General features: G+C 41.0%; 1 protein-coding gene across 8 annotated transcripts in view; it reads left to right on the top strand.

Moving 5' to 3' along the window:
• ARID1B (AT-rich interaction domain 1B) overlaps positions 1-27,282 on the top strand; it is a 336,986-nt gene that overhangs the window by 269,240 nt on the left and 40,464 nt on the right. For 4 of the 8 annotated variants that reach the window (XM_069852077.1, XM_069852071.1, XM_069852073.1 and 1 more), the window contains 2 exons: positions 7,172-7,499; positions 25,742-25,893. In XM_069852077.1, coding sequence (XP_069708178.1) covers positions 7,172-7,499; positions 25,742-25,893 — 480 coding nt within the window. The remainder of the gene's footprint in view (positions 1-7,171; positions 7,500-25,741; positions 25,894-27,282) is intronic. The other 4 variants (XM_069852076.1, XM_069852075.1, XM_069852070.1 and 1 more) reach the window with 1 other exon arrangement.

Below are 27,282 nucleotides of genomic sequence, written 5' to 3'. Positions count from 1 at the left end.
CAACAGGGCCACATTTGACCAAGCATGGAATAAGGGTCACAACACCAAATCCGAAACAGGACATCTTCTCTTAGGTGGAATCCCAAGGCCAATCTGAAATTGCATGGTAACTGAGGGTTAAAGTCTTCTAACGAGCATAATAGTACAGTGGCTACTGTGGGAATATAATATTGAGCTCACATGCATATAGTTCAGGAAGCTTGACTAACCTTTCAGACTGATAGAAACAGTTCCTATTGTTTTGCTTGTTTGACAGAATTGTTGGAGGACTAAAACAAAAATAGAATACACAATTTCTGCCCCTGAGCATTCAGGGCGTGCAACCTTGAACTCTTCTGTTGTTTTGCCTTTAGTGGATAACCTTTATAAAGTATGCATCTGCTTAGGGGTTTAATGAACTTGAAGTCAAGATACAGAATATATAAGGGGCAGTATTTTCTTTAGAGGTACATGAAGAAGCTTTTCTATTTCAGCACTTCCAACTATTGCTTTTTTACTTAAAATTCTCAAAGAGAACTGGATCAAGCAATGGGAAATTCTGTAAAGGCTCAGTGGCTTGCTCATGCTGGCAAGGGTGGTTATTTTAGTTGCCGGAGATTCTGAGAACTAGTTCTCATGTTTGTTTGCAGGGAGCCTTGCTGCCCTGTGCAATGTTCCTTCCTGTTTCATCTCTGGATCACATTTGTCGTAGTGTTCTGAGCACAGGGCTACAAGCTAGTATTACCCAGTTTCTAATTTTGGCCCTGCCTTTTAAACCATCTTTCAACTTAGGCAAGTAGATTAATTTCTTTGCTTCGCTTTCCTTAACTACAAAATGGGACTAGTAATGCCTTATAGCCACGTGTGAAGATTAATTACCTAACTACAGTTGACTGGTGCTTTCCTTTTATTTGGAAAGCATTTTGTGGCTATAAAATGCTGTCCAAGTGCTTATTTTTATCTGCACAGTGAGCAACTAGCTTAACTGGTAAAAATCCAGTGGATTTATGTTGTGTTATCCTGACTTCCAGCTGTACTGCTGCTACTGAGATTCCGAACCTTGGGAATAGTGGGTGTCAAGTGCAGTAAAACATTAGCCATCCAAACTGATTGAATGGAAGGGATTTTGTACTAAATCAATGCATTTAAGTAACACGCTGAATACTACTTTCTTTTTTGCTTGAGTTCAGCAGTTCTTTTCCTCCCTGTGTAGATGAAAGTGCCTATGTAATGATTTTATGGGTCGCGGTCAGGAAGAAACGGCTATTAAAAAGTGAACTTGAGGGGCAGGAAGAAAAAGAGCATCATTGTCATTAACAGGCCATTTCAGAAGGGTCTGGTGAATAGTGTGATGGATGAAAAGCGTGTTCTGCCAGCTCTTGGAGAGTAGCAGTGATCCCATGCACTGGTCATCATAAAATTAGGGCCCTGCAGACTTTCAGCTCTACAGGTAACAAATAGAGCAGAAGAATACTGTGTTTTCATCAGGCACACATGACCATTAATAAAATACAGGAATGAAGATGGTGAGATCTCACAGTCATGTATTTACCTGGATTTAAGTTTTTAATAGCATTTTTCATTTTTATAACCTGTAATTTTATCTTTTAAGATACTCTCTTACAAAGCACAATTATATGCCAGCAATGATTAATATTTAATAATCTTATCCCATTTTTTTGGGTTTGAGCCCTGCAGCTGGCAGTAGAGTGCCATGTGGCCAGTCAGTCACTCATCCCCATTCTGAGTCCCACTGGGAGTAGAGACAAAAGGTAAAACTTGTCGGTCGAGATAAGGACAGGAAGGATCATTCAACAGTTATTGTCATGGGCAAAATAAAGTAGGCTTGAGGAAAGAAAAGTCAATCTAGTTTATTACCAATCAAATCAGAACAAGATACTGAGGAGCAAAACCATATCCCAAAAAGAACGTTTTTCCCCTGCCCCTCCTTTCTTCCTGGGCTTGACTTTTGACCCTGATTTTCTCTACCTCTTTCCTGCCCAATGGCACGGAGGGATAGGGCACGGTTCTTGCAGTCAGTTCATCACACAATGCCTCTGCTGCTCCTTCCTCCTCAGGGAGACAACTCATACACTTGCCTTGCTTCAGTGTGGGGTCCCTCCTGTGAGAGAAAGTCCTCCATGGACTTCTCCAACGTGAGCCCTTCCCATGGTCTGCAATCCTGCATGACCTGCTCCTTGCAGGTTTCCACAGCATCAGAGCATCCTTCAGGCACTTGCACCTGCACCTGCTCTGGCACGGGGTTCTCCATGGGCTGCAGGTGGATGTCTGCTCCCCTATTAGCCTCCATGGTCTGCAGGACAGCCTGCCTCACCATGTTCTTCACTGTAAGCTGCAGGGGAATCTCTGCTCTGGCACCTAGAGCACCAATTCCACCTCCTTCTTCATTGACCCTGGTGTTCTGTGCAGTGCGACTTCCCTTGCACTGATGTCTGCATAGTTGTTTCTCTTGCATCTGGTGCCTGCCGGGCTGTTTCTCCCACACCTCACTTCTGTCCAGCACTGTGCTGCGCACCGACCAGCGCAATCAGTCCACTGAGCCCTGGCAGCCCAGCCACAGGCAGGGGACTGGGAGGCCCACCTCCTCCCTTTGTTGCTGCTGCCCCCTTGCCATTTTCCCCTCCTTCTTAAATATGCAGTCACAGAGAGATTACCGGTGTCACTGAGTGGCTCTGCCTTGGCGAACAGCAGGTCTACCCCCAGCTAGCCATTCCCGGCTACTAAGCAGCCTCCAGAAGCTTCTAGCAGAAGCCACCTCTTTAGCCCCCCCACTACCAAAACTCTTGCCACACAAACCCACCACACCCGCTTACCTTTTATTGCCAAAATAATAAGTATATTTAAAATCACCTGGGTTGCAACTGAGTTGTTAAATTATTGAACTAAAATAATTCTCAAGGATTTTATTTGCCTTCCATGTTTTGTTCACATAGGCCTTCCTTCAGAATGTTGTTAAGCATAGGCTGAGTTGGACAGAACTGTTTGCATTTTTATATATGTCTCAAAGCATTCTGTGACAAATTAAGCTTTTAGTTTGAATGCTAGATTTTTCTGTATGCTGTCGTGAAAACGTTTGCTCAAGGCTGGTGTCCTTTCTCTGCAGCGGAATTGCTCACCATAGTAGGCTACCCCAATAAGTTTTGGGATGGAAGAATTCCTCCGTTCATGAGAGCAGAATGATGTATTTCATGCATATCATTGATTTATTTGCTTTTCATGTGTTCACATGACACTTAGATCTATAATAAGAGTAGAATATATTTTCCCAGGAGGCAGTTCTGTACTGGGGACCTAGTCCAATCCTGTGAAAGCATTTCCTACAAAAATAAAAACTTCCTTTGGCTTTACATTTCTGCATGCCTTTGAAACAACACAGGAGGATGCGGTACAGAACAATTAGTTTTAATTTTGTATCAAATCGCAGCATTTTCCTGTCCCCAATAACAAAAAAATAAAAAATAGAGCAAGTATAGAAGTTGTTACTGAAAGAAACAGTCTCTTTGGTTTGTATTTGGACAACGTCTAGCTTGGGGGCTAATGAAGCTCTGGTCTATGACCCGAGCATGAAACTGCTGGCACAGCAAAATGTCCTTTAAATGCACTCTGGAGAGCAGTCAGATGCTGTAGTCAGTTGGGTCTTTTAAGACTGGGGCAGAGAAGAACTTCCTGTGGAGAATTGCATCCCATCTCCCTAACTTTTCCTACTTAATTCAACAGTAAAACTGTTCTTAGTATAATAAAGAGAGAAACCACTACTGAATATGTTTGAGCCACATCCCCAGAACTTCACAGTAAGTTTAACCCCCTTTTGTTCACGGTGAAGTAATATGAATTGAGTATTTGTACTTTGTAACCTTGAATGTTGGACTCGTTTCACAAAAGCACTTTGCTATCTAGCTCCCACTGATTTTAATCCTAGATTTTAATTAAAGTGGTAGCATCTTATGGGTGAGATGTCCTAAGTATCTCAAGAGTCTAGACATCAGAATCCAGACCCACATACAACAGGCTGTGGAGTTAAGGCTTAAATATCAGCTATATCTACTGAATCCCCTTAGGTAAAATAGTTGCAGAGCAATTCAGAACAATACATTTAAATAGTTTGTACAAAAAACCTTGATGATTAAGTGTACGTGTAAACCATTCTAAAATTATTTTAAGATAACTGTTTTTATACTATGAATCTGACCTATGCCTCTAAAGCAGTGAGCAAAACTAACAGGTAGTTCTCAAATTTCCCTCTTTTCAGCTTGCCTAGAAGTGGCAAGATGTCAGAGCACTTTGTTCAGCAGACCTGGACAAAGTGAACCAAGGTTTCAGCAATAAATACGAACATCTGTCTTTGGCAGGTTGTTAGTAAGCTTTTTTATACCTTATCTTCATTAGACTTTTTTTTCCTCATGATTCGAGTTAGTGCTTTGTTTTTTCTTCTGCATTGGAGATGTCATCTCTCTGAGTAGAATTTTTCTAAGAGGGAGCTGGAATACAAAATCCCTTGGATATGGAGGGGAGGAGTTATTCAGTAGTATTGTACAGCCGCTGTTGCCAGGCTTGTACCCACTTGAAAAGTGTGGGCTCTTGGACTTGGCTGCCTGACACGTCCAGCTGATGTGGGCTGGCCTAGCATCTGCTGCGTTCATTGTGTTTAATGCTGCATCCATCTGTTTTCTGTCAAAGCCACTGCCAACAAATTACTAATCTATTAGAGAAACATGGAAATAAGATTGCACTCCTCATTCCTGGCAATTCCTCTTGTATTTTGTTTGGCTTTTATTTTGCCCTTTTTTCTTTGGTTTTTTGGTCTCAGAAAGGTAGAAGAATAGTTGGTATTTAAGGTATTGAGGAAATGCTTAGGGGAAAAAAACATGGAAAAAAACATTGAAACTTGTTTTCGTTTCTGAAAAGATAGCACTTCCCTGTGCTCTTGGACGTGTATCCCTGGAGATGAATAATTAGGAGCTATTTTAACTGAGACATGTATTTTTATGGAGGAGATCCCAATTTTTTTTTCTGTGTTGTGCTTACACTGGAGAATCCAAAATACAAAAGAAGTGATTTTTTTTGTCCCAATTCTAAATAGCATTAAAACAGCAATAGTATTTAGCATTGGTGTTTGCTCCCCCAAGCATGCTGCTGAACCATACTTTGTAAACCCTAACTGACAAAACAAATTGGTATTATGTGAATTGGACTGACAGTAGCTCCCAGTGATTATGGATATCAGATCTGCTAGTCTAGGGAAGGAATTTGCTTCACTTTGGGAAGCAGTGTTACTAAGAGCATCTGCAATAAAATGTGTTAACTGGCTGTGTGCAGTCTTTGAGTGCAGATATACACCATCTTGCTACATTATGGTTTTTTGTACAAAGCAAGTTGTAAACCAGAGTAACATCCGATTTGCGTGTTACACCTTTATGCTAAGCAGAGCAGTAGGAAACTAGTGAACCCTTCAGTCTGTTGGTCACGTATGGTGGATCAGAAATGTGGCTTGAGCAGATGTGAGCAACCAAAACTCTGGTTAGGGGCGGTGGCGTGCTGAACGGAAAACAGTCAGCTGCCAGCAGCCAAGCCTAGAGGAGGACAAATGACAGGGCAGTTGGAAGTCAGCGTAAAGCTGAATCTAGAGCCTTTCATGTCTGTTGAACCACACATTTGGGATCCTTCTTTGAAGACCCCCAGGTAGAAACTTGGTTTCTAAAACAGAAGAGGGTTGTTGCTCTGTTCCCTTGGGAATCATATGACTCTCGCGTTCTTGCTGAGGATAATTTTTAGCAGAGTCAGTCAGTTACTGGGTGGGGAGGAGGGGGGGATTAGCCAAAGCACACCATCAGTAGTGCATGAATTAAGTATATGTGCATTCAAATGATGGATGAATGTATTTATTTTAAATATAAACAAGAGTTGCATGCCACTGACTCCTCTGCCTGGTAACTGAGGCCTGAGGAAGATGTGGCTGAGCTCCATGTTCAGAGGAAGAGTCCAAGGGCTGCTGCTTTTGAACAAGCGTGGGAATATCTGAGAATAGTCAGGAAAAACTGCTCTGTGGCATCCCAGAGGGAGGGAACAGGTCGCGTTTCCACTAATCTGAATGAGATGGAAATAAAGACAAGTCAAAACTGATGACTGAAGTAGTGTAATGTGATCTGTTTCCTAAAATACTTCTTTATCATATTTTTACCTTTTTTTTCCCTCTTTCTCATGCTGCTTGGGTTTATTTCTGAATTACTGACTGCTGTACACTCGTTTTTTCTTGAGCTATGAACATCATAGGAAAATCAACACTCAAATGAGTTAAGCTGCTGCAAGCAGTGCAGTTTGCTCCAGTGACAACACAGATTGGGGTCAGCCAGGATTTCATGCAATCCTTCACAAGGCACCTGCTTATATTAGCATCTTTGTACTATTGCTGATTACTCTTGTAATACTAGTTTTCCCAGAGGAGGTGCACTGTAAGCTACCACCCCATCTTTGAACTTAACCAGTAAGGTGAGGTAGGGCAGGAGGGCACGGGAATGTTTCTTGGGGTTCGGCCACCGTCCTCACCATCCCCAAAGCATCTCTGACACAAAGGGACAGAACAGTTAGGATCAAGAAGCTGTTGAGAATAGCCTGTTGCTGAAATTGCAGAAAGATGAAGAATGAGAACATCAAATTACCAAAATAAGATTCTCCCTTGAGCTTATGTAATGGGTTTTTTACACGCCACATTTCTTTTTACTGTATAAGCCGTTTTGTACTGTGAGCTACATTGTTAACCTTCTGTAGGCTGTGCTCCGCATGTACTGCTATCCCATGACATATATTAGGCAGAAAATGTTCCAGGGTACATGAAAATCAGGTTAATAGTGTCATTCAGTTTGGAAGGGTGCTCAGGAGTTCGGTTTGGCTGATCTTGTGTTCAAATCAGGGTCAGACAGAAGATCAGAACAGGTTCCTCCTGGCTTTGTCCAACTGGGTTTCGAAAACCTCTAAGGAGGGAGTCTGCACAACCTCCTTGGGCAGCTTGTTCCACTGCTTGTCTGTCCCCATGGTAAAAATGTTATTCTGACTTTGAGGTTGTCATGGTTCACGTATTTCACTTGTGTAAGTTCCGCAGCTGCTGACTTCCAAAATAGGAATATTTGCTCAAAACTTTATTGTTTTTCTCTATGCTTTTTATCATTTTATTCAGGAAACTACTCCAGACCACCGACATACAGCGGCGTGCCCAACACGAGTTACAGTGGCCCAGGACCCGGCATGGGTATAAATGCCAACAGTCAGATGCATGGACAGGGGCCAAGCCAGCCTTGTGGTACCATGCCCCTGGGACGGATGCCATCAGCTGGGATGCAGAGCCGACCATTTCCTGGAAATATGAGCAGTATGACCCCAAATTCTCCTGTCATGTCTCAGCAGGGCGGCCCTGGGATGGGCCCACCCATGCCAACTGTGAACCGTAAGGCACAGGAGGCAGCTGCTGCAGTGATGCAGGCTGCTGCAAACTCCGCTCAGAGCAGGTATGCATCCAGGTGAAAGGAGTTTAAACAAGTAGGCTTATTTTTCTTGTCATTTCTGAAGTAACAGCACTGTAGAGATGTATGCATATGCATTTATAAATGTTCTGTCTGTGTTCTTATCTCTGGGAGGAGATGGTGTGTGAGAAGAATAGTTTCCTTAAACCTAAGGGGACAGTGTGCTATTCTGCGTTTGAATTATGGCCTTGAAAAGCAGCTGTGACAATGGAGGTGACAGCCACTTCTAGTTTGGTTCTTGGCACTGCAGGCTTTAGGAAAACCACAGGGTTGCGGTGACATGAAGAGTGGAAAACAAGCTCTCTGCAGTTTCACAGGATCATAGAATGGTTTGGGTTAGAAAGGACCTTAAGGGTCATCTAGTACCAACCCCCTTGACATGGGTGGGGACAATTCTACCTGACCAGGCTGCTCAAAGCCCCATCCAGCCTGGCCTTGAACACCTCCAGGGCATCCACAACTTCTCTGGGTAACCTGTTCCAGTGCCTCACCACCCTCATAGTGTAGAATTACTTCCTTATATCTAATGTAAATCTACCCTCTCCCAGTTCAATGCTATTACCTCTTGTCCAATCACTACATACCCTTGTAAAAAGTCTTTCTCCAGCTTTCTTGCAGGCCCCCTTTAAGTACTGGAAAGCTGCTGTAAGGTCTCTCCAGAGCCTTCCATTCTCCAGGCTGAACAAGTCTGTATTTGTTAGTGGGATTGCCCTGACCCATGTGCAGGACCTTGCACTTCTCTTTGTTTAACTTCATGAGGTTCACACAGGCCCAGCTCTCAAGACTATCAGTCCCTCTGGATGACATCCCTTCCCTCCAGCTTGTCAACTGCGCCACACAGCTTGGTGTCATCAGCAAACTTGCTGAGGGTGCCTTCAATCCCACTGTCCATGTTGCTAACAAAAATGAGCAGTCCCAATGCTTACCCCCGAGGAATGCCACTTAACACAACTTAAAATTGATTAGCTGGATATATATTTTTTTTGATCCAGGAGAGAGAGGGCCAGTGTGTCCTTGCCAGCTTGCTGCCAGGGAATAAGGAAGCTTATGGATCAGCCCATCAACTCTTGCATTTACTGCTGACATTGTAAATGGCAGCACTGGTGGCAGTTCTATTCTACGGGATGTTCTTGTTTCTGGGCAAGCATGCAGACAGGGAGAGGAGGGCAGGCTGAGGGGAACAGCTGGAGGGGTAAGGCAGAAGGAGGCATAAAAGCAATTTATTGTTATCTGAAGTTGATAACTGCCACCCATGCACCTTTAAGAGAGAACTTGCAAACAGGATTGTAAAAGTTGGAGCCATCATCTGTCTTATCTCCCCTTTGGGCAGCATAACTGCATGTTGCCATTTCTGCTTCGATTTTGGAAAAAGCACTTTTCTGTCCGTGGTTATTCTTAAAATGCCTGAATACTTGCAATGAATTCATATTTTCTGGGAAATTTTTCAGATGAAGTAATTTCCATATTTCCCTAGACTCAAATAACTCTTGGTGTATTTATTATCTTTTTCTATTACAAGAAGTTCCATTACGTTTGAGAATTACGTAAAGCTGTTTGCACTGTTCTGGTAACCATGTTTGGGCGGGGAGGGTGTGTGTATTATGCATTTTGTAGTTATGTATGCATACGCGTACACAGATGCACATACATGCGTACAGGTATTTATCATTCAAGACTAGGGATTCTGGACAGTAGCGCTGCTGTAATTCGAAGACACAGTGTAAAACTAGAAATAGGAAATTAATGCATCCTTGGACCTGTTGCTTTCTTGTTTTGTGAGTTTGGAAGGCAGATGGCTTCTAGCAATAAGCAGTAGCAAACTTTTAAAACAATAACAATAGTAAATTTAGTGTAGTTCTTGTTCAGTAAAATAGAACCACACTCCCTTAAAATAGACCCTACTCAGGCAGATATCTGACAACCAGCAATCTCTTGTTTGTGTTGCTTGTTTTAACAGACCTGTCTAGTAGGATTTACAGAAGTCTGTTTCTGTCTGTCTGGTTTAGGCTATAAGCTGATAGGTCAAGCAGGAAGGAATAAATGGGCTGCTGCTGCAGCTATAGGAACACTTCCTTTGTAATCATGTATTGAAAGGATAAGCTCACCTTTGTTGGTCTTTATAGCAAGAAAAGATTTTGTGTTAAGCGGAAAGTATTTGGTTGTGATTCAACTTAGATTTTGGGCAGTGTGTGGTGTTTGATCAAAAACTAGGTTAAATGATAACCACTTCTATCTCACACCTTCAGTTTTGTAAAACTGCTTCGAGGTTTTAGCTTTGCCTGGCAAAACTGCACTGATTCACAGCCCTTCCTTCACATATTGCCCATTCTAGTGATCCAGCATCTGTGGAAGGGCTGTGCAGTCATTGAATCTCTGTTGCAAATACTGGCAGTAGGGCTATTTATAAAGTGCAAATTGAGCAAAACCTGTCACACCTCTCTGATGCCGGGGGGCTGCAAGCACACAGTTTTCCTCTTTGATCTGAAGTCAACTGTAGGGGAGAAAGCATAATGGCTTTTGGCTATCCCTCCAAGTCCTACGTAGCTGCACATGGAAGGAATGTACTTCGCAGTGATTCATATTTGTGATACAGAGCAAATCCGAGGAGCCTGTTCTTTTGTTCTGCTTTAGTCTACCATATATTAAGTTGCCTGCTTATCCCAGACAGTCTGGAGCTGGCAGACACCCCGTGTTTTCTTCACAGCACCCCAACTATGGCAATGCGAGAAAGTTCTATTACTCTGTAATTGAGTGTGCATGTTTTTGAAAAATTTTGGCTAGTCACTATAGCAGTTTTTAGGAGCACCAAGTATTCAGTGCAAAATGTTTGCCTGAAATGCAGCTACTCTTTTCTCACCAGAATCCTCTGCACTGTGAATTCTGTAACCATATCATAGATTACAGCACTGGGAAAAAGTATCTACACTGATTCTGAGCCTGTTGCTCCCTCAAAACAAAGTCCAGCTTTACCTGAGATTTTAGTTTCATGGACTTCCTGCCATCATGTTATTTCAGTTCTTACTTCCATAGGAAATCTGCAAAACCCAAATTACTGCTGCCTTCATGATTATTAACAAGTTTTGGTTACCAGTTTTCTGTAACTGCATTTGTTTCATGTTTTTTTTCCTTATAACATCACTTGTACGTATACACACACAAAGTACAAAGCAAAACAAAGAATTAGAACGCAAGTCTACTGGTTCTCCTGTTCAAAAAGCAAAAGTTAGTGAAATGGGAGAGCACTCGCACTGTACTATTTCATCTGATTGGAGGGACACTCAGTGTTATATGCCAAAGTGCATGAATTGTATCCAGTCTTTTTCTCTGAATGTCTTGATTTTATAAGATTCAGCTATGGGGTTCAAAGACCATTGGATTTTTATTACTATAAAACACACTTCTCTAGGTAGAATTAAGAAGAAAAAGAAGTGGTTGCGTCAGAGTCATGCTTACACAGTGGTGTTTCTGTACAAGTCAGTTGTGATCCCCATCAAGGTCAACTTGTTGAATCAGTAGCCAGGTATCAATAGGGAATAGAAATTTGCCTTCAGCTATTAATACACAGGTTCTGTCCTTTACCAGCTCAGGAGTCTCATTTAGACATAGAACACGGGTTTGCCACTGCATTACCAAGTCACCCTAGGAAGCTGTGTAAAATGAGTTTAAATGGCATTCATCAGAATAAAATCACTTCCACTGGGGCAGAAAATCAATGTTCGTTAACCAGGGCTGGATGATCAAAATCTGAGTGTCAGCCAGTTATACCTAGGTATCATCCTCAGTGCAGACCACCACCCTTTTAATTAGAGAAGATAAAATCATATAAATAAAAGTGGTGTCTGTGTAAGATAGTAGGTTTACACCATTTGAATTAGCCTTTGACCTCACCTTGAAGCCTGCTCTATGTTAATTTCTACACCTACGTAATACCTTCCCTGTAGCCTAAAATCTTACAGTGTGCTAGTTCGTCTTGTACACGCAGGCCAGTGTTTCCCAGATGGTATCTGGCATGTCAGGCCAAAGTAAAGCAGGGTGGTTTTGAAACCTCTTCATTGAACTGGCAGGGGTGTTTAAGCTTAGTTTGGGTAACAGTTGGTAGCAACGCTAAATGACTCTTTAATACCCTGTATAGTAAGTAATTCCCCTTATTTTCATGAGGACACTGTGAAGCAACTGCAAAACGGTGTTTTCCTTTTTGTATCTGTCTTGGTCTCAGCACACCCATTGACTGGTAAGGACTGTGTGTTGAAGACTTAATGTATCCGCTGAACTCCAGGAAAAGACTTTTCTTAAGTTGGCATTGACCAAGACCCCAAGGGCTGGTTCTGCTGCTGGAGGTTAGAACCCCGTGGAGGCCTCTGAGGACCATTGGCTACAAACAATAAGTATTTTATCACACTATAGTTCTTACAACAATACATGTATTTAATAGTGACAGGCACGTACTTGTGTAAGAACAGACCTGCAACACACTAAGCCTTTGGTAAAAGTAAACCATTTTAAGCAAGCGAGACAGCATTTTCTCTGTTTATGTGAAAGGCAACAAATTTAGTTAGTATCTTCTAGTACCGGCCAGTTTTGAGTGCCTCAGTTTGTAAATAAACATATTGAAACTTTTCAGGCCTATATATTCACTGTCTGTGAGCTTTTGTTTCGTCTGCACTTTTGAAAACTGATTATTAAGTTGACACCTGAAGTCAGCAGACATTTTTGTAGCTAGATTCTTGTCATCATCATTTTCAGCATCTCTTGTGCTAGCAGTGAGTGTCATTCCGAACATGTGTTGAAGGTGTGACTGTAGTTTATAGGAAGTTAAAAATGTAGTTGCACACTAACTGGCTGGCTTACTGTTAGCAGGGCAGCCTTAGGAAGATGTAATTCAGTATTAGCTGGCTCTAAGGTACACATTCATCCGGGTGCTAAAATGAGCCTCTTGCTGGTGCAACTACGGTTATCAATACCTGAACTAATTACTGTAAAATTGGTTTTGATGTGCCTACATGAGGAGCAGTCTTATCTTTGAAGGCAGCATCTTTGACCTCAGTATACTGTACTTTTATGTGATTCTTTGGATTGCATGTTGTAGTTTGGTAAATTAAAGCAATTTTTTTATAGATTGAATTTATTTAGAATTTAGAGTCATTGATTTTAGATGAGACTATTTAGGCATAGTAGTTTATTGTACTGAAGAATTGGGATCTAGCTTAGCTATTTTCAGCCTCAGACCATTTTAAATCCTGGTCACTGGGTTGCTAAATTGAGGTGGGTATTTATGTTATCATCCACTGCTCCCTGTGCTACCTCGGAAATGGCATTTAGCCTGCATAGCAATGTGTAGTGGTAGGTTGCTTTGACATACTTTTAGGCACTCTAGAATGTGGTTCTGGTTCTGAGCTGCTTAGCAGCAGGTTACTTACTATAGCCCCATCATGGTGAGGTTAGAAGAATTTAAATACGTTCTCTTTCACTCCTAAACCTGATCTGTAAATCTGCACTGATATTAGAGAATTTCTGTTGTATGGAGAAACAGTTACAATTAGTGTAAATGAGTTTAAAATGTGCATTCTGTGTGTCTTTTTAGTCTGTGTGTGTATACGTGCACATGCACGCTTGCGCACATGCAGGCAGACTAGCCTTCCATCAGCATTTCCCTCCTGCTATGTATGTATAATTCATATTCCATGTCACTAGTGCCAGCAAAGCACTTTTTCTGTATTATTTTCTCCAACGGCAGAGTAATGCAGCACTGCTGATGGACTGGAAGGTACTGGTGAGGAAATACAGTAATGGACAAGATGCATTAAAATGTCAAAAGGAAAAAGAACGAGACAGAAATGGGGAATAAATTTTTTAAAAAGAATAATAATATAAATAAAACCCAGACCTCTTTTAGGTGTTTTACATCCTAGTCAATTTCTAGGCAGTATTTTCCAGCCTGGGCCTTTTGATCTTGAAACTCGGGTTTAAAATTCTAATTGTGATTATAAAAGCTGTGGTTATGTAGCAGGAAGACTTGAAGTGCTACAGTAAAACTTACCGTCTCTAATCCCCAGAGAGAGTATATTTTTTCCATTGTTTTCCCTTTTCCCCTTAAGCTTGGAGGTGCTGTTATTCTCTGCTGGGAAGTGCAGTGAAGTGCAGGAAGGTTAAGTACTCATTCACGTTTCTTTGCTTATTCAAACCAGGCTACTTCTAGATGAAAGGCTGCCAACTGCGAAATCCCCAAAGTAAACCAGGCTAAGATAGGACTCGTAGCCATAATTGGAGCCAGTGCCAGGGTATGTTATCTGTTGCCTTTGAAATAAGCCCCTAGCAGAAAAGCTCTTTCTGCTGGGTCTTTTATTTAGCATTCAGTCACAGGGAAGGAGTTACTCCTGTTCAAATTCAGGCCATTCACAATTCTCCGGTCTCAAGGTGTCTGTTCATTTCCCCTCTACCCTACTTCTCAGAACACTCGCAGAGTTCGAATTTCCTTTAGGGATCCTGATGGATCACCCTGAAATGAGCCCCACTTTGCGTTCTGTTAGTGCTGTTTGAATATCCAGGCAGTACATTACAGTCCATGAAAGTACATTTGGCCTCCAAAATAAAAGGAGACCACATATAGTGTCAGCTGGATGAAGTGATGTTGCTTCTTGGCCTAAATGACTGCACAGTATTTCTGTGAAATACAGATAGCTGCTCTACTTGCTCCACCCCAGCCTGGCTGGGTTTCAGTAACAGGTGGAATATTTTCTCTCCATGCCAAGTTTCTTTGTGATTTGAGGGGTTAAAGTCCAAATATTAATGCTTACTGTAACTGTAATTTCTAAGAGAGCTATTAACCAGTATTGATGGATTTTTCTTCAAAAAGACTCATGCTTCTTCCCTCTTCATGAGAAGTAGTGAGCTATCAAGCTGATTTTTTATTCTTTCGGTTTTTGAACGGGGCACTTCCTTTCCTAATGTTTTCCTTTTCAAAGCAGAACCATATATGGAATTTTCTATAATGTATTAGTGGGGGTGAAGTATGACTTAGCTTATAAGTATCTACTATAGTAAAGGGTGAGCTGGAAATCACACTTTCATGATTATTTTTTTTAAATGGAGGTGCATATTATAGATCAGCTCAACATTGCTGATAAAGTCATTTAAGGATTGAAAGAAACTTTACATGCTGAGCTAACCAAAGCCATTTCTTGTGGGAGACTAAGAGAAATATATTTTTATCGGGAATTTTGTTTTACTAAAAGGTAAATCCATCATTTTGGAGCTCTGGATGTCACCATACTGCAGAGCTCGTGCAGGCAACCAGTGATTTGGGGAGGCATTTTTTTTCTTTTTTGGTTACTCATCAATCAAGTAGACTGCTGTATGCTGCTCATGCCATTAGAGATTAACCACAGAGCTCAGGAGTCCTATTCCTTCCCTCCTTCAGAGAGTAACCATTCTTAACTTGTGAAAGCAAGCAAAGGTGATTTTCAGAGTCGTGAATGAGAATTCTCATTCGTCTTGGAGACAATTCTAGTTTGATTATTATTGTGTCAGGATTATTTTTGGCTTGATTTGGTTATTTAGGAGACCTGTTGCCCTCTATAGAAGTACTAATTATTTTTAAACAAAATCACAGTGTAGGACTCTGTGTAGTTCATTAACATTCTGCCTCAGAGTTGGATATTAACATAGAAATTCTGTACCTGAAAGGTGATATTTGGGGCATTAAGCATGAAGTACTTCATTAATTGTTATTGTATAAAAGTCAAGAACAAAGAAGGACTTTAGAATGAATACTTTTCTTGGGTGGCAAGAAATGTTTCAGATGAGGAAAGTGGATTTTCATGCTGTCTGTCTTTTTGCCTGACAGCCAGAAGATCTACTAGTTCAAATCACAGCATCAGTCAGAGAAAAAACAACCCAAACCAAAACATGAGAGTAGCCATCTGTTTAATATGGAACTCATGAAGAAAGCAAATTCCACGACTGCTTTTTGTGATTTGACACATACATTGTGCAAGTACAAGGCTGTGACAGAGCAGCCTCAAGTTTTTGTGGCAGAAAGGGAGAGATGTAAAAAATGGTAGGAGGGTTTCAGATTTTAGAGCAATTCTAAGCTTTTTGATTGTTTTACAGAGGTGATAGTTTAGAGAAAATTAAACAATTTATTTTTAGCAATGCTACCTGGGGAAATGCAAGTGGGAAGAGCCTTTCACTTTATTGATGGGTTCTAACCGAATGTATAACTAACCTCATAATAATCATATTAAATAATAATGTAACAGCAGTAAGTTGTGGGTTTTTTTAATGATAGCCAGCAGTCTCACTCACACATTGCATACCTTTTGCAGTTGTCACAGTAGGTTTCAGTCATCTTCTGAGCCAAAGATGAAGAAAAGAGCCAGCTGAAACCGTGCTGACATATGCACTACATTGCTCTTGTGAAACTGTCTGGAATGCCAAAGTGCCGAGACTGATGGTAATAGTGGTAGTAATAATATTGACAAATATATAGCAGCTTCAGGCTATTGGGCAAAGATAGGTAAGTGAAAATATGTCTGCTGGGAAATCCCTTTGGAGAACTTCTTCGCCATGCTGCTGCACATGCACAGTTGCGTTCAGTGTGCTGTCAGCCAGATGACATTTTACTATGAAAAGACACACCGAAGAGCTGGCATGAAACGGGCAGGGTTTTATTAGATTTTCACTTGGCTGCTATCACAGTGAGCTCCGTGGAGCTGCAATGGTGCTCAAAAACAATGCAAGGACATCACTGAACGTGGTAAGAATGTGGTAAGAGGTGGCAGGAAGACTGCATCCCCAGACAGAAAGGAGGGAGCTCAGGTCAAGCCTCTCCTGAGGCAGTACCCCACCAGAGCAGCTTGAATTAGTGAAACATGCAGTCTGTTCTTAGATTCCTGTAGCTTTTTAGCACCGCACTTTGGTGACCTCCTGGCTGTTCGTGTGCTGGGAACAGATTCTTACCCACTTTCAAGTAATCATTCTGGGAAAGTATTCTTAGGCCCTTTCAACTTTTTAATACAGCTATTTATAAATATGCACAAAAATAGAAGGTGCATAGTGAGAGAGTCATATGAGTCATTCCCATTTTGATATCAAGTCACACTGAGCTAGACCACCCTTCTTGGTGTCCTGGTTCAGATTGACTGCATCATGCCAAACAGGGCAAATTTCTTTTTTCGCTAGAAACGCAGTTCATGCATCCTCCTGCTTGCTCGACCAATTACAGCAGCCCTCTTTTACCCATCTCACACTCCACTTGGGCTAAGAAATATATCTGTGCGGTGCTCAGATATAATGTCTGATGGGGACATTGTGCAAGCAGCTGTCACTACAGCTGCTCTTTAAATCCATGTTGTCAGGAAGGTAAGTAGGGGTCACTAAGAGCAAAGCTTCAATGGGACTACGAGCCATTTGGCTTGGCCTGCTTTTCAGTAGTCCTGTGTTTTCTGTCACACAGCATTATATTGTGTTTATCCAGAAGAAGTTGCATTGAGTACAAAGGGCTTGGTGTGTTCTTACACAAAAAAATTCAAATACTGAGGTCTTGATGCACTTGCAAGAAAGCTGCACAATAAAGGCATTTCAGAGAATACCTGTGGATTTGAAGACTGGTGACCAAATGCTGTGGTCACTGTGAAATTCAGACCAAAAAAAACCCCAAAACTTTAATTAACACAATAGAAGCTTTATAAAAACAAAATTAAATAGCTGCAACCTAAAAACCCAACAAAATAACTAAAGAAAATCCCAAGGCCAAACAAAGAAACCCTGCAGTATTTCACTAAATAACCTTCATGGTTTTCAGTCACACCCTTATATCATTAGGATCAAATTAAGTTAAGGATTTATTTTTCTGCAGGCTTGTGCTATGTTTTTCTCACTGTATTCAACTACTTTATTATTATATGACCATATTTTAGACCATTATTAATCTTGGGTCACTTCTGAGGTTTTGTTACCTGTAAAGTGGGATCGGGAGATGTATTCTTATCTCAGCGTGCATTCACCAGTACAAGTGTTCTGTAGTTGTGTTGTTACTAGTACCAGTACTCATGAATTACGCATGCCTGTTATGTTACTCTTCCAGTATTTGATGTGGTGTGACACTCCTGCTTTTTATTGATCTTTAAGTGGCTACCAAGTAGGTAGGCAGTTGGGCAGATATTTTCACTGGAAAAACAGTTAATGTGGTGACAATAGCATATAAACAAATAATAAGAAATATGGATGCTTTTCAGAGGGGCTGAGCATTGAATCGTCCTGGTAGGAACAAATAATTTTCAAATTTCTTCTCCCTCCTTCATTGTTTCTTAGAGGAATCTAAGTAATGGTGATGATGCTAAAGGCACAAGTATTTATGTAACTAGAAGAAAAAGAATATGTCTAGAAAGGCTATTTCTGTTACCTTTCAGAAAAAATGTCCTATACAACAATCTTTAGATCAGCCAGACGAAAAAACCAATCAGTCTGCTCAGTCGAACTGCAATGGATTACAAGGTGATGTGCACCATCACATAATTATGATGCTAGAAAGTTATTCCCCATTTTACCATTGCTTTTTAGGCCCGGTCATTGGAAAGAATAGTTTGGTATTGGTTCTGTGTGCCTGATGTCAGCAGGCACACATGCACACACACTCCTGTACATTTATGTTTCTTAGTGTTTTTTCAGTGTCAGTACTTGTCAGACCTTTGGCCTCCCCTTTTCATGCATGTACACACACAGAACTATAAAATTTTCTGTTTCCTTCTAACCTGGAAACTGGAAAAAATATTATGACAGAACTAACAGCTGTCACATCACCAACTTTCATGGTTACATTTTTTAAAATTACGTTATTGTGAGTGGTGAACCTCCCCACTGAACAGAGGAGGAAATGTAAGTCCAGGTTAGTACACTTGTAGTAGCAGCAGTAGCTATCAGACATAGTGAGGTTAAATTTGTTTGGTTTATTTGTATGGGAAATGCCTTTAATGCCATTTTATAGCTGCTCAAGCCAGTATTCAGATTTCATTAGCCTTTGCTAACAGTCCTGGCACGCCAACGAACTTCCAGTCAGAGCAAAGTAAGTAATGTTGGGGTGTATTTTCCCTTACTCTCTTCTCCCTCCTCCAGTTCTCCCATATCCCCTGACAACAGAAACAGTTTCACTTCTCCAAAGAAACCCATAATGTAGTGAGAAGGAAAATCTATAACAAAAGAGCGTATGTATCTGCATGCACGTGTTTATGTGTAAATTCTCCAGGGAGAAAGCATTCACAGATCTCACTTCTGAATTACTCTCATTATAATAACCCATTTGGTGTCGAAGTATGACAGATTATAAGCGCTTAAGGCTAGTCCTAGCTCAAGACAGATTTAAATAAAGTACCTCTGGTTATTGTGCAGGTCAGTGTGTTTAAATAACAACCCCCCAAATCATACTTTGACATTTAAAAGAGAGAGGAAATATTGTCATGCTGCAGACCTGGCACAGATAAGCACACGGCAATTTGGTCAGTACACTGTGATTTGTGAGTGCAGCCTAACGCAGTCATTTTCACAGTTTGTAATCAAGCAGCCACCTTAGCAGTGTGTCAGCATTAAAAAAAAAAATGTTCCTTTTAAAATGTTTACACAAATTGCTCCCCTGAGTTGCTGCAGTGCATTCGCTGCAAAACTGATGTAGGTTAAAGATCTGGAGCAGAAGTGGCAAACTTCCATGAGCTTGTGAGCCATTTGTTTTTTTCACCAGCCAATTGCTCAGGTGACAAGATTACAGTAACAGGATAATTTTGGGGGTCCAGTGCCTAGAGCTGCGTAACTTGGAAGGATCCCTTTATTGTGTGAGTGCTGTGGAAAGTGTCAGCAAGCAGAGTGCAGGGGTGCCTAAATAAGAATTGGTGCAAGTTTGTGCAGGGGTGCCTAAATAATAATTGGTGCAAGTTTGTGACTACTGGGGTATATGAGGTGTGACTCAGTGACAGCTCTTCCCTACCTGGGCTGTGTACCTCATCCTGGCTCCCATCCTTGCAGCACTGCTCTTTTGGCATCGTCCCAGTGTGCCATGCTGCTAGACTGAGGCTCGCCCAGCTCCTGGCCATGGTGGCAGCCTGGGAGCTTTGCCCTGCCTCACAGCAGTGTGCACGAGCAGAGGAGCTGCAGCAAGGCACATCTCTGGTAGCAGCCTGCTTTTGAGGCTCCCCTGTGAATCCTTCGCTTCTGCCAGGCAGACCTGACTGAGAGGCTCCACATTCGTGTTGGAAGGAACTTTCCTATGTTTACCCTGGGAGTAGCAGCTCTCTTTGTTCCTCCCTGCTCCTCCTCTTGCATCTCTGTTTTATTTCAGTCTTCCAGAGCACCCATCATCCTCCTGAGCCTCAAAACCTTTGGCATCTAGTGAGGATGCTTCTAACCTTTGTTCATTCTTCATTTTTATCTACTCTCCCTTCTGTTTCCATCTTTTCTGCCCCAGACTCTCCTCACCTCCAGCCCTTCTAAACTCTCCACATCTGAACCTTTCTTCTTTTCCCTACACATTTCTGTGCTTGGCTTGCTCCTGTGCTCAGGCTGCCACAAGGCTCATTACAAAAGCTGGATCATTTTTCCTGACTGCGTGAAGGGCTTTGCTCCAGTGTTACAGATTTAGATTGAGAGAGAAGCACATAACGTGAGGTTCATGCCAGAAAATCTACAGAAAGTTGTGGAACTTGATGCCTCTGCACACAGCAGAAAACATATGAAAAGTTGTGTCTTCATTTCTTGTCCTGCTGAGAAGCATAATCCACCTTCAATCATTGTCCATAGTTAACCACACCTACCTCTGAACTCCGTTTTATAATTAGTTCAAACTTGTTCAAATCTGAGGAAGGTGGCAGTAGAAACAGGGAGGAGGTACTAAATCTCATACGAGCACGTGTGAAATGCAAGGCCTGCAGAGTGACTTCTGTGTAGCAGTTAGAGACAACACACTAACATACTGGTGATTTCATGTCCAATTAAAGGAAGGCTTCTCAGTTTAGGAGACACTGCTCAGCAATTGGGATCACTCACATGCTCCTTTGTATTGTCAGTGCTCCTATTTTTTGCAGTTTCTTTGTTCTGCTTTTTAACGATGACCAGATCTTACATGCTCTCTCATACATGGACTTCTGCATTAGCTCAGAAGACACAATTAGATCTGATTCTACTTGTTTTGCAGAGAAAAGAGATTAAGTGCAGATTAAGCTTCGGGTAAATTGCAAATGAAGGAAAGCAAATAAGCAGAACAGGACCTTCTTTAAAGGGAGTGTTTTGAATTTGACCAGTTGCATTTTGGACTCAGTAGTACACCAAGCTATCAACAGCACAGTGAAGCTGGGAGTCTAAGATCATAGGGTCATTCGGGCTGGAAGGAACCTCAAGAGGTCTCTGGTCCAACCTCCGCCTCAGCAGACTCAGCTGAGAGCTCAAGGCTTTATCAAGCTGGGTCTTGAAAACCTCCAAGAACAGAGTCTGCACAGCCTCTTTGGGCCACCATATCTGATGCCTGAGTGTTTTCACTGGGAAAAGGGTTTCCTTATGTGCAGTTTGAACTTCTCATGTTATAATTCTTGCCCGTTCTGTCTCATCCTCCCACCATGTCTCACTGTGAAGAGTCCAGCTTCATCTTTCTGCTGACCTCCTCTTAGGTGCTGGGGTGGTGCTGTTAGGTTCCTCTCAAAAGCTGTCTCTGGCCCAGGCTTAACTAGCCCTCATCCTTCAGCCCCTCCAGGGCGAGTGCCCAAGCCCTGACCATCTAAGGGGCCCTCTGCTAAAATCACTCCTGTTTATCATCATCCTTCCTTTACTGTGGGATTCAAAACTGGACATAATACTCTAGGTGAAGTCTAATGAGTGCTAATAATTAGTGCTGGTAATTAGTTCCCTGCATCTCATAGCTCTTCTCCTAGTCACACAGCGCAGGATGTTGTTGGCCCTTTTCACTGCCAGGGCACTCTACTGGCTTATGCTCAGCTCCCTGTCTGCCAAAATGCCCAGGGGCTTTTCAGCAAAGCGGCTCCCCAGTCAAGCCGCAACCAGCACCCCTGCAGGGGGCTTGTCCTTCCCAGGTGCAAGACCTTGTACTTGTCCCTGTTGACTTTCATAAGGTTCCTGTCAGCACATTCCTCCAGCCTGTCTAGGTCCCCCTGGGTGTCAGCCCTTCCCTTGAGCATAACAACTGCCTCTGGCATTATACAAGCACTGTGGATTACTAATTGTCAACAAAGTAAATAAAGCACAAAAAGCAAACAGATTCCCCCCTACCTCCTTCCCATTTTGAATCTGGTCCATTTGCTGAATACTTGAAGATCTTGTAGCACTGGAGCAGAAAAGGAACTGTGTAGGCTTAAGTGTGGTGCTTAAATTGATAGCATAATCCTAAATTTCTATTAGCCCAGCTGCTTTTTCTTCTTAGCAAGAAAAAAATACATGATCTGAGATCACAGAATTGGAGGAGTTAGAGCTGGAAAGTACCTGACAGGTCATCTGGTTCACATGTAATACAGGATTTTTCTGATCAGTACATTTTCTAATGTGTTGTCTGTGTGCAGAAGTGTCAAGTACTGGGGTTTCCTTCACTCACTTGGAGGGTAACTGCGTCTCACGATGACATTTTTCATTGTACTCAACATAAGTGCTTCTTTTCTGAATTTCTTCCTATTATTCCTAATTATCATTTGTGTCATCCCTGGTTTTTCTGGGGTAAATACTGGAAAATTGTATACTTAACTGGGCTGGTTCTGCTATAGAATTCATAGCCAGTCAGTTGGCTTTTTGCTGTTAGATGTCACTACGTATACAGCAGACTATTTTTAAAATACTTAATTTTTACTTAGCCTCCCAGAAAAACAAAGGAGGGAATTATGAAATGTATGAGAGAGTCTGGTAGTACGCTTTGAGACAACTTCTGAAATAGTATGTTGGATATGTCTACTAAAAGCAGCACAGAAGGAAACATAAGATTTTTGACTTAACTCCAACAACCAACAGATGATGCTGTGACCTTAAGCATATATAAATATGTTTAGCAGCTGCTGTGTAACATATTTATAAGTGTTTAGTGACCTGGAGGTTAATCAAAATGAGTTTGGTGATCTCAGCTCAGTTCTTAATGGACTCCACTTCATATTATAGTACTGATGCAGCACAATTTGTCACAGTCGGCAGTCTTTACTCAAAGGATGCCCACTGCGGAGGGAGAATTAAAGGCTGAAGTAATACCTGATTATTTCTCCCTAAAGAAACTTTCCATTCCAAGCCATCATAGAGCAGAATAATGTGTGGAGGAGCTCTGTACTGCACACTGCACCCAGTCTCAGGCTAAAATAACAGTTACAGGATGTCGCCTTTCAGTGTTACTGAATTAGCTCTTGCAGTGCTTTAGTAGGGCACCAGGGCAGGACAAAGTTGTGCCAGGGATAATGCTGAGTCTTTTTCACTTGCTGGGCTTTTTCCAGGGATGGAGAGCTGTGTCCTTTCCAAGTGTGGCATTATGTGGGAGGATGAAAAGGAAAGGTATTGCCTTGTGAGATGAAATTTCAGAATTTCTGGGTGCAAAAGCAATTTTTTAGACTTCAGTTGTTTTCTTGCTGTCCCAGCCAAAGCCAGTGTATTCCTTTTATTTAATTTTCGCTCTCCATCTAACTGGAAATAGTTTCCCACTTTTTGATTTGAAGCTGTTGTACAGCAGTATGCTTTCCTGAACTACAGTTGAGATTGCTGTCCATAGTGGGTAGTATGAAATAGGTTGTACCTCAATTTGAGACTATGAACTGCCCCATAGTGTAGAAGATATACATGCTATAGGAAGTAATAGTATTGGAATATTAGTAGATCAGGACCAATTTCAGCTTGCCCACAAGGTGCATACTTCCTGTATTTTTAACACAAAAGAAGGACATTTTAGAGATAGATACCTGTCGAGATTTCTGCCTTTTCCAGAATCCCAGCTTTCCTGTGTAAAAGAACATTTCAAAATCTATTACTTCTTTTTTAAAGTGAAAAAATGTACTTGCACACTTTCTTCATCTTCGCTAGCATCTTTACCCAGTAATGGAAAGGATCTCACTTATCCAGCATAGAAATAACTTTTGAGTTAACTTCATTTATTGAAATATAGCAATTTTCAGCTAAAAAGGGGAGGGGGGTGGGGACAGGGGTATTTAAGACTCAGTATTTACATAAGAAAAGCTTGATTGTGTGACTGAAATCTTTTAAGTTGTTGCCAAATGGTCCTGCTCTTCTCTTTTCCTTTTCCCTTTGTAATTTTCCCTTGGAGCTTTGCACCACTGTGCATTTTAAATCTTTTCCCTCCATTACTCATTGCAGGCTTCATCAGGGAAATGACATTGTATGGCAGTTATCTCCTTCATATCAAAAGAAAGCCTTTGCCTCTTTGCAAGAGTGAAGAGAAGTTTGTCTTCAGAGAGCAAAGGACAAAACTGACTTGGAAAAAGATGCTTTATTTAGATAACACATTCTCTTTTTCTTTGAAGATATTCACAATGTGTCAAGAAAAATTAGGCCAAATAGTGCTTTAATGGTCTTCCTCCCATGTCTCCTAAAAATGAAAACTGTTTCTACCAACTGCTTAAGAATCTGCCATGAGTTTGGGAAAGACAAGGAGCTATTGAAGTTATTCAGCATTGTTGGTTTGAGGGTTGTCTGTTCTGTTTGAATACTGTACAGTAATGAAAAGTAGAATTTATACTAAAACTCCCATCTTGCTGCCAGGATATGTAGCTTTCCCAGCCTGTAGGATAACATTAAATGCTCTGCTTTTTCATGAGTAAAAAAAAATGTGGACAGGTACCAAAGCTATGTAAAGGGGTGTTTGCTTCCTTTCTTATCTCCTTTATTTGGAAAAACAACATAAACTGACATGGGGTGCATTGAAGAAATAGGTCTGAGTTTTGCATTTTCCTGTGTAGGGCATAAATATACAAGTAAGTTTATTTTTGTATGTGTTTTTGTTTATACGTATGACTTTATATGTATGCATCTATATCAGTATACATATCATAATATGTGCAGCCTTCAGGTGTACAAAGAAAAGGTAGATAACTGTATTATGAATTAAAAGAATAAAAAAAATTTTGAAGATGGATCAAGCGTTACATTGGGTTATTCTGCTTACTTGGATTGGATTATTTTCTTCATTCTGTTTCAGTTTATGTATAAAATTTACTAAATCAAGTACGAAGTGTGCTTAGATACTTTTTAGAACTTAAGAGTAGTTAAGGTTTAGCCATCAAAGATATTTGATCTGAAGATCTTCACATCTGAAGATGTGGAGTACTAGGTAAGGGCTTCTTCTAAGGCAGTTTTTCAGACAAACTTAAGTCTCAGTTATGAAAGCATTGTATGGCTATGTGATGAATTTTCAAAACCAGAATAGTTCTGCTGAGGTTTCTTGTTTAAAGAAAGTGTAGTATGTACATGGTTTTTTGAAAGATTGGACATTGATGGCATGTGCAACAAGATGACCATTTTATTCAGTGCTGCAGTCACATCTGTGGTTACTTTAGTGGTGTTTGCTGGATACCTTTGACTTTGGGCTCTAGATCAGTATTGGAAATGGGAACATCTTTTCTGTTTTCCAAACAAAGGAAGAAGAGGGGCAGGAGGTTACATGTATATGATTTAATTGGGAGTTGTGTAAATGCCACTTTTGGTCATGAGTTACGCTCCAGATAAGTTTTCACGTGCAATTGGATTTCCTCTTGGCACCCTGGGGTTGGAAGTGCTTTATAGGAAACTTGGTGTGTGCAATAACATCAGATACAGAAATCTGAAACACATTCCGTGATACCCATTTTTCTTCTGGTCATTTCACTCTTTTTTTAAGCTGTGGCAGGCAAGGATATCTATTACATGGTCAAAATTGCAATTAACTGAAATTTTTTATGCCAACCCTAGGTTTTTACTTTGACTCCTGATCACGTTACTGTCTACTCATAGGATAGATTAGTTGTATTTTTCTGGTGATTGGTTGTGACATCTAAAGACACTGTATCATCTCTTGAAATTTGTGTTCAGTCTAATTCAATCTCAGTTATATAGTAACTAATTCAAGACTAATAGCTTCCCATATAGGTAAAATGAACTAATTGCCTGCCTTCTCCTAAGTTATTTGCAAACAATAGGAGATGTACTCTCTGACAAACCACAGCATCTTCAGCAACGAGTTACGTAATGAGACATTGTGTGTATGCTTCTTCTTCTCATAGGCAAGGCAATTTTCCTGCCATGAATCAGAGTGGTATTATGGGATCCAGCTCTCCCTACACTCAGCCGATGAACAACAGCTCTGGCTTGATGAACCCACAGGCTCCTCCTTACAGCATGGCACCTAACATGGTGAACAGTTCGACAGGTAATGGTGGGTAACCTTTCAGCAGTGTCCTTCTTCCATAAATCTGCTTAATGGTACCAGCCCTGGGCTGGTGGCAGAGGGATAGCCTTCTTCATTCAGATCACCCCTGTTGGGTAGTTTGGATTCATTCAAAACTAGGCTAAGGTATTCACATTTTTTTTTGTACAGTAACTCATACATTTTTCATTAAGTACTTTTGCACAGCATGTAGATGATTACAATGTTTTGAACAGTTCCAGCAACACTTGGACCCAATTTGACATAGCTGTTGACTAACAAGTATATGTGTATTTGTGTGTATGTGTCTGCAAGAGAGGGAAGGAGGAAAACCTCATCTTTTAAGAAGCTGCTGTTGCTTGTCAGTGTCTTACTTCCTCAGACTGCAATTTCAGATATTTAATGTGGTACTGGTTTAAAAAAAGAGATGTGCACCTGCTCTGACTTGAAGATGCTATAAGTTGAGCACTTAAAATAATTGCTCTGTTCTGAAAACATAGGCCATACTTACTGTTTCCAAAATTCATATAACCATATACAGGGTTTCTTCATTTACTTATTTAAATATCTGTATATGAAATTTAATCATAGCTTCCTTTTGAAAAAAAAAAACATGTTCAGCATAGCTGCTGTATTTATCCTTCATATCATGACTTATGAGTTTAGAATTATTTGCAGCTTTGTGTGTGACTGTGAAGACAAGTGAATGTAATTCTGTGCATAGGTGCTTTATAGCCCATATTGTGCTTGAACTCCAAACAATTATCCTTCATCAAGATAATACTTCAGTGAAGATCAATTCTTTGACTGGGATGGGTTTGGATGGAGTTTCAGTGACCCTGAAGTGGAGCCTTACAAATGCTTATTACAGTCATGGAGTTTCTGTGCTTGCTTTACTGATTGCATCAGCCCTTTTTGAAACGTTTGGGTTTTTGAAGCTTTCTGAAAGCTGGATGGGTTGTGCTAAGGTGATTTGATTTTGTTTCTTAATTGTTTTTGTTTCTGGTTTTGTGTATTTCTTCAGAGATACCTTACTGCTTAAATAACCTTGTATCTTACCAAGAGCCTGTGTTTCAGTATCTTCCTCTCTGCTTTGCATAGTTCATTTCCTTCCTTCATCCTTTGTCTCCGTCTCCTTCCCCGTCTTTTCTCCCTGACGATTTTGTATGTTCCTGCTTCCTGGGCAGAAAATGGCCACTATGAGATTCTAGTGACTCTAGTATGTCCAGAGGGTTTCTGTCCTTTCTGTAGGAGCTCTTGAGACACTGCAGAGTGTCTTATTTTTCAAGAATTTTATGTTACTGTTTTGATTAGCAGAAGAAACATAAGGGAAGCTGTTAATCAGTAAGATTTTTTAAAAAGAATATAAAAGAAAAGGAAAGAAAAGAAAAAAAAAAG

The sequence above is a fragment of the Phaenicophaeus curvirostris genome, chromosome 2 (genome assembly GCF_032191515.1).
Source record: "Phaenicophaeus curvirostris isolate KB17595 chromosome 2, BPBGC_Pcur_1.0, whole genome shotgun sequence".
In the NCBI taxonomy this organism is placed as follows: Eukaryota; Metazoa; Chordata; class Aves; order Cuculiformes; family Cuculidae; genus Phaenicophaeus; species Phaenicophaeus curvirostris.
Note: the sequence above shows the minus strand (reverse complement) of the source record. Positions and strands in the feature narration are given on the sequence as shown.